The sequence below is a fragment of the Falco cherrug genome, chromosome 3 (genome assembly GCF_023634085.1).
Source record: "Falco cherrug isolate bFalChe1 chromosome 3, bFalChe1.pri, whole genome shotgun sequence".
Taxonomy (NCBI): domain Eukaryota; kingdom Metazoa; phylum Chordata; class Aves; order Falconiformes; family Falconidae; genus Falco; species Falco cherrug.
In genome coordinates this window covers 63891440-63903681 of record NC_073699.1, presented here as the reverse complement: position 1 = coordinate 63903681, position 12242 = coordinate 63891440, and the positions used below count along the sequence as shown (strand labels likewise).

Here is a 12242-nt window from a genome sequence, read left to right as displayed (position 1 = left end):
GACAGCAGGGAGGAAATCTGTTGCATTCAGCCTGTCCCTGGTAGTGTAAACAACACAGGAGGGTAAGGATTTTTTTCATCTGATGATTATTTATAACTTCATGTGAAATGACCTTGGCCTTAATTTCTGTAGCCAGTGGAAATATGCATCCAAGCTCCAAGGTGTCTTCTTTTACCATTAGTTTTTAGAACACACTGAGGTTACTCATAATGTTCACAACAGCTTTACATCCTGAGTGTAGTCTGTCTGTTCTACACTACTTAGATATGTTAAACTACTTCATGCACAGTACCTGACAGATCTGCAGCAATGAAAGAATCCTGTAAATGTGGAACTTACTGAAGATGTATGATATAATGTGTATTGCATAGATCAAGCACTGGATTTACTACCTGTGTACAGCACCACGTACACAGACATTTCTGCCTGGGAAGTCTGAGACAGAAACATGACTGTGCACCACACTGAAGCATAAGAAAAGCAGATAATTGGCAAGATGCTTGATGGAACCCAAATAAAATAGTGTACAATAGCCATGTATACATGATGAAATGACAGTCTCTGAAATAAGAATGTCTTTTTCTGGCTGTTAAGTGTTTGAAAAAAAACATTAAGTAGTATAATGTAATTATTCAGTTTATGGTAAATGCGCCCAAACCTTATAAGTGCTCTAACCAAATGCTGTACTTAATATGAAGTTACTATAAAATTATAAGCAGAAGATGTAATATATCATGCCATTCATAATACTATATGTTTTCAGTGAAGAAACCTTCATGAATGTCATGCAGATTATCTTAGCAATATGACTACATAGCAAAGAAGCATTATTGACAAACAGTTCTGAAAGAATAGTGACTGAACAAACGCATTTTTGCCAACTGATTGTCCTGTTTAAATACCATTGAAATGAGGTTTTGTCTGAAGTATCCTTGTGGACTTTCTATTAAAAGTCAAGATTAAGTTGTTAAACAGAATGCTAGATTAGAAATCATAAAACTTAACTGTGGCAGTAGCTTTCGGTGAGACTAGGAAAAACATATAATTACAAAGACATTGCTGTGCTCTTATTCTTGTTAGCCACTCCCTACTTCACATACCAACAGATGTTGACCCAATTGTCTTTGGGAATGTCCATGTGTGCTGCAGTGCAAATAGTTCATTCATTCCACAACACGGCCTTTGTTTTCAGATAAGTATGGGTACAATTTCGAATGCTTTCTCTTAAGTGAGCTTGTTTCAATTTAATTCATGATGGCTGGTGGTGCAAATCTCAGCATTCTTCATCACAAGTAGCACCTGTTTTCCATTGCAAAGTGGCCAACCACAATCATCTGCATTAAGACTAAACACATTCAAGCAGCAGTTCAGCTGCCCCAATTACAGATATCCACCGACACTTGCAGAAAGCATTGTTTGTATACAAAATAATTAAAACTTTTGACTCCTTCCTTTGAAACAGTAACAGAACGTATTATGGTATTCAGTGGCCCTGACTACCAACAAATGTCCAAAGGAATCTGAGGATTTATTCATATGAAAGTGTCAGACAAAACTGTTTTAAGCTTAAAAACAGAGGGAGAATATTTCAGTTCTGTTAAAAAGGGTGGCCTTCCAAACAGCAACTGCATATGTGTTTCACAAGTGGGGCTTTCTTCACAAGCAAAAGTGGATCTGATTGTTTATGGGTAATATCCAAGCTAAATGTATATCATATCCATTTATATGTTAATGAAAAACCTAAAAGCCTAGTCCCCTGGAAAGGTTCCTATATGCTTTGATGTAGTGTAGATCAGGATCATTACGGAGAAAGGAAAACATCATCCTGATGTGAAATAACATTTGGTCTTTCAGACCATTGTAAAATACAGCCAAGAAAAGTTGTACTTTTGATCTTAATCTGCATTAGAAATATGTTGATTAAATCACAAGACAGTTTCAATTTAAATTAAAAGGAAGCCTCACACTAGTAGCTAACATGCCTCTAAAAACATCAGTATTTATGAATGTTCACATTTAAACTTGAAGGCATTTCATTTCACCATCAACAGTGTGATGGTAAACATGTTACTGTTCTGGACAACAGTTTATCTTGGCACTGGTCTCATTTGTGTCTAATAATGCAAATCTTGTGAGAAACACCAGACTTTCTCAAAGCAAACAGCTGGACCAGTAAAGGTTGCCAAATTCTTGAAGTCTGTCAGATCAGTTTCAGTAAATGCGAGAAAACTATTGGTAAAGAAAACTACATATACTTTTTAAAACTGCTTTGAAGCTAAAAGAGAATTTACAATTTGTTTTCTTCTAAGGCTCAGCAAAGCCTGGAGCAGCCCTTATTTTACTCAAACCAACTTTTCCTGTCTCTGATGATGATATATGTACATTCCTTTGCAACAGGTAATATTTCATATGCCTATTTTTGCCATGTCTGTGTGGTAAATTTCGTCTTGATATTTATGTTTCTATCTGTTTTATTGTAGGAGAAATGCCAGACATTTCAGCTAAGTCTTAAAATTGCTTCAGATGGAGAAAGCCTTCATCAAAAGACAAATGATCTGACTGAGAGATCAGCTTCAGAGTAAAGCCAGGCCTGAAAAACAACAATCCAGAATCTTTCCACGACCAGAAGAAATGAGCACTGAGAGACCTTCCAACTTAATCAAACATCCAGGGCAGACAAGCATTCCTTACCTCGAAAACATAACTGATTTCTCCTTAAATATTACTGACTGCACCCAGGTAGTGGTGCCAGAGGAAGTTTTTTTCACTGTTGCTGCTGCTGGAATACTGGAAAATCTGCTTGTCCTTATTGCTGTTTTTAGAAATAAGAATTTGCATTTGCCCATGTACTTCTTCATATGTAGTTTAGCCATTTCAGACATGTTAGGTAGCTTGTACAAAACTCTGGAGAACATCTTTATCATCTTGTGTAAAATGGGGTACCTGACACGTCGCGGGGACTTTGAGAAAAAGCTGGATGATGCCATGGATTCCATGTTCATTCTGTCTTTACTGGGGTCAATTTTCAGCTTGTTAGCTATTGCAGCAGACAGATACATCACTATCTTCTACGCTTTGCGGTACCATAATATCATGACATTAAGAAGGGCCTTGGTTATCTTGGCAATCATTTGGACATTCTGTGCTGGCAGTAGCATTGCCATTGCCCTCTTCTCCTATGAAGCAGCAACAGTCATTCCCTTCACCATCTTGTTCCCTTTGATGATGTTTTTTATACTGTGCCTTTATGTCCATATGTTCCTCCTGGCACGATCTCATGCTAAAAGGATTGCCTCACTGCCAACCAGCACAGTCCATCAGAGAACTAACATGAAAGGAGCCATTACACTGACTATTTTCCTTGGAGTTTTCCTTTGCTGTTGGGCTCCCTTTGTTCTTCACATCCTCTTAGCCAGGTTTTGCCCTCATAACCCATACTGTGCCTGCTACATGTCCATTTTCCATGTCAATGGGACACTTATAATGTGCAATGCGATCATTGACCCAATGATTTTTGCATTCCGAAGCCCAGAATTATGGAGTACATTTAAGAAGATGTTCTGCTGCACCAGGTCAAACTGGAACTGCTAGATGCTTCATGAAAAATGAAGATTATAGAAGCACATCTATAGGGTACTGTGCAACATCAGTTTGCAGAATTCAAAATACCAGCAATTATAGTCAAAGCAATACTGTGCTTGTAGGATGCTGCCAGAGACTTTCAGAAGGGTACCAAAGAAAGCATAAAAACTAATCATGCACATAAATCTTTGCAAACCAGATCTCCAGAAATAATACTGCTTAAGTTAATTCTGGTGATAATTTTTATGAAAGTAAAAAAATAACTCTATCTTAACTATCTTTTGTCATTTCAGAAAAATTCAAATCCAAATATTCTGCATCAAGTATTGCATTACATCAGAGATGAGTTTATGCCAATTCCTTTTATATCAGTAATTTCAGTTTGAGGTGTGTAATACTTTAAAATTCTTTTATTTAAATCACAATCAAATAAGCATTTGTTTCTAAACTGCACATTTATATAAAAGACTAGGATAAAGTAGAAAATATAGACATGTAATTGAATTTTGCTGGAAAAGTGAATTCATGACTGCTCTTTAACATCTAGTCTCTTTAAAATCATGCAATTAGTGTTCTCTACATCTCAAAAATAATTTTTTGAGTGTAAGTCCAAGAGAAGAAGATATTTTGGTTTGAAAACTATTTTTAGTGACTTAAGAGTTTTTCCCAACATAAAGTTGTTGTGGCAGCAAAGGTGTGGTTTGAATTTTAAAACGACAAAGCCAGGTCTGCACTAGCAAAGAGCTAAGCTTGCCATGACCCCATTGGAAGTCCCTGGTCCAGTTTGCATTAATAAAATAATAAACTTTGCAGACAGTAAAATAAGTTTGATTCGGCCATGAATTTCTAAACATACTACAACAAAGAACTGGAAAAAACAAAATACCAGACACAAAATTCAAAGACCTCCAAGGAAGTCAGCCACTGGAATAAGGAGCCAGCTAGCCAGTCTGGAAGGATGCTACAAAACAGTTCATAATTTACAAAATCCTAGTGAGAAAATTTTGAATTGTCTCTGGCAAAATAATACAAAACTTGAAGGCAGAATAGTTTTCAACGGCAAAATATCCTGAAGCAGTCCAGAGCATATGGTGAGAAATTAACCTCACAATAACTCAGTGGAGTTAGTCAGCTGTGCCAGAGAGAATGTTTAGTAAGAGACAGCCATGAAACTAAGAAAGCCAAAGCACAGCTAGAACAAGGAGGGGAAAAGATAAAACCTGTTAGAATTCATAGACAAATAGAAGAATTTACTCTGACGGAACACTAAGTACAAGAGGAATTTCAAGATATATGGAATATCTACCAAACCATACATATTCAGGTGGACTTAGGCTTACAGATAAAGATACAACAAAGGGACAATAAACCTGAAAGTCTCTATAGAACCAAGCAAAGAAAATATCTTTAATGAGAAAAGAGATACTAAAATGAAAATTTTTCAAACCTACATATTTACAAAAAAAAAAAGGTTTATCTATGAAATGCAAGTTCAGAAAGGAGTTCAGATATAATCACACATTTTACTTTAATGAGAATTTTTCATTTCCATCAAAAGTAGAACAAATATAGAGCTGCACAGCAGGAAATTACTTTTAAATTAAATTTAAAAATTATACAATACTAAAGGCAAGGCAAAACAAAAGACCTACAGTACCATAATACCCTGTGCACATAGTTTATGTGCTTCAAAATGTTAAAAAATATTCATCAGAAAATTGTGATTTAGGCAGCCCCTATGTTAACTATGCAACACATTAAATACCTACTAAATAAACCTTAACTCAGAACTTTATTTTTCACCTACTTCACTAAAACAGACATAGTTAAGAGAGGTAAGTAGTCTCCACTATGTTACAATTCACTGCATCTTGTTAGGAAGTCCACTCTAACTCCACAGATGCAAGGCCTCCATGTTCAGAATGAGGTCTCCAAATGAAATTTTTAATAAAATATGTGCAATAATTAACCTCATAACTTCTAAACACAGAGAAGTAATCCTTAAAGAAAACACTGTACATTTAGCACTGCAAAGAGGAACATTCAAAACAGACTCATGTCAAAATCTAAAATTCAGCAGTAAAACACATCATTGAAATGCTGTATAAAGTACTCCCTGTCTTGTGGAGATGCTGACAGTTAGGGCTGGGAAAGGGACAAATGTGAGACCCCAGGCTGGGCATGGACATGGCTGTGGCTATAGCAGGCCCCAGACTGAGCCGCCTGCTTTCTCCTACCACACCAGCCACGTGGCAGCTCAGGGTAGTCCTGAGGCAAGTGTGGCTTGGCCTGGAGGAAACAGGACAACTTGGACCTGGCTGCCTTCAGCCCTCAAGTGACTGCCCTCACCTACACAAGAGCCTCAGGAACTGGCTGGTTCTAGCCTTCCTTGCAGCATGCCCAAGCCCAGGGAAAGAGGAGGGGGAGCAGCTGCTCACAGACCCTAGGAGCCACAGCCCAGCTTTCATCCCTGCACTGCCAGCACTTTGCTTTGCAACAAGGACCTGGGCTCCTACCTTGCCACCAAGCCTGGTCTGCAGGCCATGCCCAGGGGAGAGTGGCCAGAGGCAACAGTGTTGGACAAGGCACAATTCCTACCCTCGTCCTACATGTCCAGCCGGTCTTCAGGGTTTCCCTACTGCCCTATGTAAGGTGCAGCCTCAAGAAATGGCTGGGAGTGGTGGCACTCTACTGCCACGGTCCCAGACCTACACCAGAAGCCCTCAGACAGCCTGTGTGGTGCACAGACTGCTCACCAACATCTGGACTCACTTTGTCCCTTTCATTATCCACAGCTCAGCCTCAGCCTTGGCCTAAAACACCAAGAACTTAAAATACAGAATCCATCCTACAAGCACACGTTTAATCCCCTTCCTCTTGGCCCTATGTCAAGGGCAGAGCAAACTGTCCTCCAGTAACCCAGCATCTGTCCACTCCTTCCCATACTGTCCCAGTGTCTTTCTCAGCACCATCCCCAAGCCTCCAGCCACCTGAAAAACACAGAGCAGCCATGGTCATGTCTGTTATGGCCCAGTGAGATTTTTCTTAACGTGTAGCTTGTTAAAACAAGGAGCCTCCACTTAGGCAGCAAATTTTTGGCAGGTTTTGTCCCACACTGTTTTCTATGACTTGAAAGTATTATGCAGTTACTGACATTGGATCTCAAATTGCCATGAGATCCAAGAACTGTCTGGAACTGGTTCCCACCTGATGCTACCAGGAGTTAAATGCCTAATCTTTGCAGCCTACCTGGTCTCATCTGTGGATACAGTCAGAACACTCCAAAACATTTGTTCATGTCAGGATGCCGGAGCAACAACTAAACTAAGGGTTTGAGGTTACATCTTTAAACTGGTGGTAGAAACTTGATGGCTGTTACAGTTAAACTCTATGTTTAATGCACAGCCAGCCAGTAAGATTGGGAAAAACCACTACACAAGCGGATATAAGACAAAGCACAGAGATAGCAAGGTTGTAAATTATGAGAACTGTCTGTTGTCTATTTTTGTTGTGTTCAAAACAACAGAACTTGCCATGTTCTCTGTGTAAATTTCTAAGAAATGCAGATCCTATGTATTCATAATACAGCTGAAATCTACATCACAATATTGGCTCTCAAACTGAGCCTAAGGGTTATATAAAGAAGTCAATATAAAATTCAAAAGACACATATAAAAAATTTTTAGTTTTTCTTCACTTTGCAGCTGTTATGATTAAATAGTGCATTCTTTTAAAAATATATCCTTTCTGGGAAGGCAGGAGGAAGAGCACAAAATATTCTTGAATAAAAAAGCTTCTAGAAAGATTTTAATTTTCAAGTCTGCCAGCATTTGTTGCATGTCAGCAGATGGGTAAATCTCTGTATGTTATCTTCTAATTGGCTGTAAAATTCATTTGCATTTTAGCAGTTGTGCAGTCTCCAAGCAAATAAGTTTTCCTGTTTCACATACTAATGTCGCCATATATTTTCCTGTGTTACTCTTCGAACAGGTTCCTTAAGCAACGGTTTGTGAAACCTTCATTGTATTGTACTGAAGTCACTCTTGAAACTATAGTCTGATATATTAATGCATAATAGTGGGCACCTTTCTCAGATTTTGGGACTTCTGCCCAGATTTAGATTACAAGTATTTGGGAGACAGAACTTGTACCTTATCTTTGGAAGAAATAAGTTCATCTTGGATCCTACCAGAACCTAGTAAGTCTGGAAGGAAAATCCAGTCCCTTGAAAATCACAGGCAACACTACAATTGTTGTTTCATTTGGAAGGGCCCATGGAACTTCACATACCTGTGGCACCAAAACATTTCTTAGTCAATTACTGCAAAACCAAAGAAGAAAAGCCCCTCCTCTGTTTCTGTTGTTTTGAACTGAACTTCATGTTCAGGAACAAAGTGAACAAATCTGATAAAGGCACCCAGGGGAAATAATTCTGCTGAAGCAGTCGGGATGCCAGTGAGGGAGAGACTTGCAGAGCAGTTTGGTTTTGTTCACAAAATAGCAAGACAAACATAGTTCATTTGTGAGAAAATATAGTTTAGAGTTTATTTCTGTGAGAAAAATCTGGTTTCTATGAATTATGGTACTGGGAAAGACTTTCAGAAAAATAGGTGTCTTGGGCTTCTATTAGCTAAACAAAATTTTGTTTTTTCAAACAATATTAAAGTAACTGGAAAAGAAATTTGACTTGAAGTGCAGAGCACTGTCAAAAGCAAGCAATATTTGTTTATAATATTTGTTTATAATATGAGTTGGGGCAAATGTTAGCCTTCTCTTTTTAAACATCTCAAGCAAGATATGTCAGCTAAAATTACAGGCAGGAAAAGAGTAAAAGGATCTTAAGGTTTCTATTTATTGTGAGACCTAATGCTGCTTGTAATAGTACTAAATTGTGATTATGTTTACAACCTTCTCAATTTCACTGATTTTTTTTATTTAGTTTAGCCTTGGAGGCTTGGAACTTTCATTACTTTTGTTTCAGTACTAAAGATCAACATTTCAAGCCAATACTTTTTGTAAAAAGTCTTTTTGAGTCAGATTTGAACTAAACTCTTCAAATGATACATTTATTCAGACAGTATCTATTCCCCAAGTAGGCACATGATCTGGTTTTGAATTCTCTCAAGACAATTACAGCAGATAGATGTCTACGAAGATATTTTGTGTTCATCATTTGATAGTGCTTTCATACGGCTTTGTTTGAAGTGTCACTTTTACAGAAGACACAATGCCGTTGTGAGCTTCTGATTCAAAGAGAAGGACTTACAGGACAATTCTGTAGAAAATGAGTGTGACCATTTCAGAAAACTTTTCATGTTCACTTGAAAGCAGTTTTCTTATGTCTGCAAATCCCTTCAAATTACTGCTGTAACAAAGTTAGTACTATGGAACTGTCACACATACTCTAATGAATAACCACCATTATTTAACAAGTAATTCTGGATAAGCAAGCTGGAGTACAAATGCTTAATGAATAATTAAAATTATTTATTGCTTTCCATATATAGATTTATTTTTTACATTAAGGCCATGAGATAAGTTTCTTACTTCACATTCCGTTGCTTCAGCAGCACCTTCACACTACCATTTATTACAATTTCTCTCCTTCAACCATTACACCTAAACTTCATGAAGGTAGAGCTAGTCAAAAACCATTTGCTAACAGGAGGAGTTACTCCACTGGCAACTTCACACCCTCTGACATACTGACCAAGGATGGAAGAAATGAGGCATGTGGCCTGGCTGGACGGCTGTATTGACCGTTCAGCTGCAGTAAGGCAGGTGCATGGTTATCATGGATACCCAAACGGCCCCTTTGGCAGTGTTGTTGTATAGGAAGGTTTCCAAAACAAAAAAGCAGGCTTCACTGCATGCAGCTTTACAGATCAACAACTTGTTTCAGTGTCATGGTCTTGAGGCACTGCCAGGTCTGACTGTCCCTGCCCACCCCTGGGGATCCCCCAACTCTGCTCGTGGCCCAGAATCCCATTTCAGCCCCCCAGAGTCGTCAGCCCCTGCCTCAGCAATGCTGCAGCAGGGCTGGTGTCCAGATCCCCACAGCTCTGCCCTGCCCAGCCATGGGTCCTGCCGAGCCAGGCCCACCTGTGGACCTACGTCCTGGACCAGCCTCAGCCCATCCCTAGGGAAGTGTCCGATGCCCAGGGCTGGGCTGCCTTGCTCCTGTCTAGGGTTGTGGGACAAGCCCTGGCTGCCAGGCAGGTCCAGCCCTGATGGACCCCAGAGGAGCCCCATGGCCACCAGCCCCCACAGCACCCTGACTTTAAGCTGTTAGTTACAAGCAGGCAGCCAAGATCCACTTCCACAGAATCTGGAACCACACAGGAGCCTCTGTAGCATAGCATGAGAATGCTGGGCTCTGCAGGGAGCCTCAGTGTCAGCATAACACCATGTACTTTAATACAGTCTCTAAAGCCAGCAAGAAATGTCTTCAGCCCCTTTAAAATCCTATCACATAAGTTATTCTGGCTAATCATCCCTTGCGGACAATTTAAATTTGGTCTCAGTGCTTGGTGGCATTATAAGTCTAAGGTAGATGTCTTCCAATTCAAAACTAGTTTCCCAGTCCCAGGGACTCCTGCGGCTACTCGCTTTCAAAACCAATTGATATTATCCACCATGCTAAAGATGCATTTGAGCTTTCATTTGAATTTTAAAGAACGATCTACAGAGTCTGCTTCACTGATGTACCACTTCAGTCTTACAGTCTTACATTTTCATTTACTTGAGAAATGAAACCACAGCCAAGAAATTTGGGTAATCGTGTCATCTGGTGTGACAGATAAATCTGTCTTAACTGCCAGTCTGTGCAATGAGGTAAAAAAAGGGAGAGAGAAAAAAAACTTTCTTCAGCCTGGCGCAGAGCGGTCCATGTCAGAGGGCAAGCTGGGAGGAACTGATGGAGGCCTGAGGTCTCTCATGTGCACTTAGCTTCCTCTCAGATCACAGCAGAGTCTTTGGAAGAGGGGGAATTTGGATAAAATGCAGCTGCTGGCTCCTGGATGAGCAGGCAGCTGAAAGAAGCACAGCCTTGCAAGCAAGAGCTGACTGGTTAATAAGGAGCTGAGACTGGCAGGGTTTCCCATTAGAGGAGCCAGTACTAGGGGTTGTTAGAAGTCTGGGAACAGGCTCAGGGAAAAGGGTCACTGAAGATTAATCTTTTTTTTTTTTTTTTTTTTTTAAATAAGGATGTGAAATGAACTAAATCAATTCTTTAGTCTTTTTCTACACATAGTGGTCTTTACTGAAGTCTTTGTCTGGGTGGGTCAGGAGTATCAGGGGCATGAGAAAGCTCATCGGGCGGAGGGTTGCCTGATCTCCCAGGCTGCAAATGTTGCCAACAAAGCCAGGGTCAGGCTAGGAGGAAAGAAGGCACAGAAGAAACAAGTAATTTCTAGGATTGGGTAGGACAGCCTGGAAGTAAGCACAACAGAGAAAGAAATGGTTGGAGAGGACATATTCACCTTGCACTGCTACAAAGAAGTGTGCAGACCTGAGAGAGAAGCAGAAATGAAGAAAATAAGATTCAGAGTCAGAAGAAGCAAAAGAATGTTGAGATGTGAGTGAAAGGACAAGGATATGTCCAGAACAGGGCTTTTGTTGTTGATTTGCAATAACAACCAATAATTGGGGGGGGGGTGGGGGGGTGTCAGCTGCATTTTCTGTTTGATGTTGATGTATTGGCTGCAAGTGCTCAGGTCCTGGCAGTTGAGGGGAGCTGCAGGAGCGGCCTTTTGTGGAGATGTGGAGAGAGGCTGGAGGTGTCCTGTGCCCAATAGCCAGTTCCAGCCAGGTCTGAAGGATCCAACACAGGGCACAGCTGCACACTTCATGGTTGCACCTCTGTGAAAATGTGCTTATGAGTAAAAACGCTGTGCAGCAGATATGAGAAAAGAGTTGGGGGAAAATGTGAGAGAAACAGCCCTGTAGACACCAAAGCTAGAGAAGAAGGAGGCTGAGGAGGTGCTACAGGCACTGGAACGGAGACTCCCCTGCAGCCTGTGGAGAGACCATGGTGAAGCAGGTAGTTCCCTGAAGCCCTTGGAGGTGACCATGCAGAAGCAGCTATTCACACTGCATGCAGTCCATGGAGGACTCTGTGCTGGAACAGCTGGGTGTTTCCTGAAGGAACTGCAACCTGTGAAAAGCCCATGCTGGAGCAGGTTTACCCTGAAGGGCTGCAGCCCACTGAAGAGGACACATGCTGGAGCAGAAGATACATACGAGTAGGAAGGAGTGGCAGAGAGGAACTGCTATGGACCAACCACAGCCCCCATTCCCCATTCCATTTCAAGGCAGAGGAGGACATACAGGAGTCATGAAGTTGAGCCTGAAAAGAAGGGTAGGGTGGGGGGAAGGTCTTTTTAGTTTTGTCTTTGTTTCTTGCCATCATACTCTGTTTCAATTGTCAATAAATTAATTTTGCTGAGGCTGAGTCAGTTTTGCCTATGACAGTAACTGATAAGAAATCTACCTGTCTGTATCTTGACCCACAAGCTTTTTTCACCTTATTTTCTCCCCCTGTCCTGTTGAGGAAAGCAAGTGAGAGAGCAACTGGGTGGGCATCTGGCAGCAAGCCAAGGTCAACCCACCACAATCAATTAATCCTAAAAATTAGGATTAACCGTTCTCCTAGAGATCAG

General features: G+C 40.4%; 1 protein-coding gene and 1 long non-coding RNA gene across 5 annotated transcripts in view; one reads left to right on the top strand and one right to left on the bottom strand.

The window, feature by feature from the left end:
- Nucleotides 1-12242, bottom strand: part of LOC114014501 (uncharacterized) — an 84863-nt gene that overhangs the window by 59625 nt on the left and 12996 nt on the right. The window lies entirely within an intron of this gene.
- On the top strand, nt 2485-3669 carry MC2R (melanocortin 2 receptor). Its single transcript, XM_005447515.4, has one exon. The coding sequence runs from the start codon at nt 2632-2634 to the stop codon at nt 3589-3591; it is 960 nt and encodes a 319-aa protein (XP_005447572.3). The 5' UTR covers nt 2485-2631; the 3' UTR covers nt 3592-3669.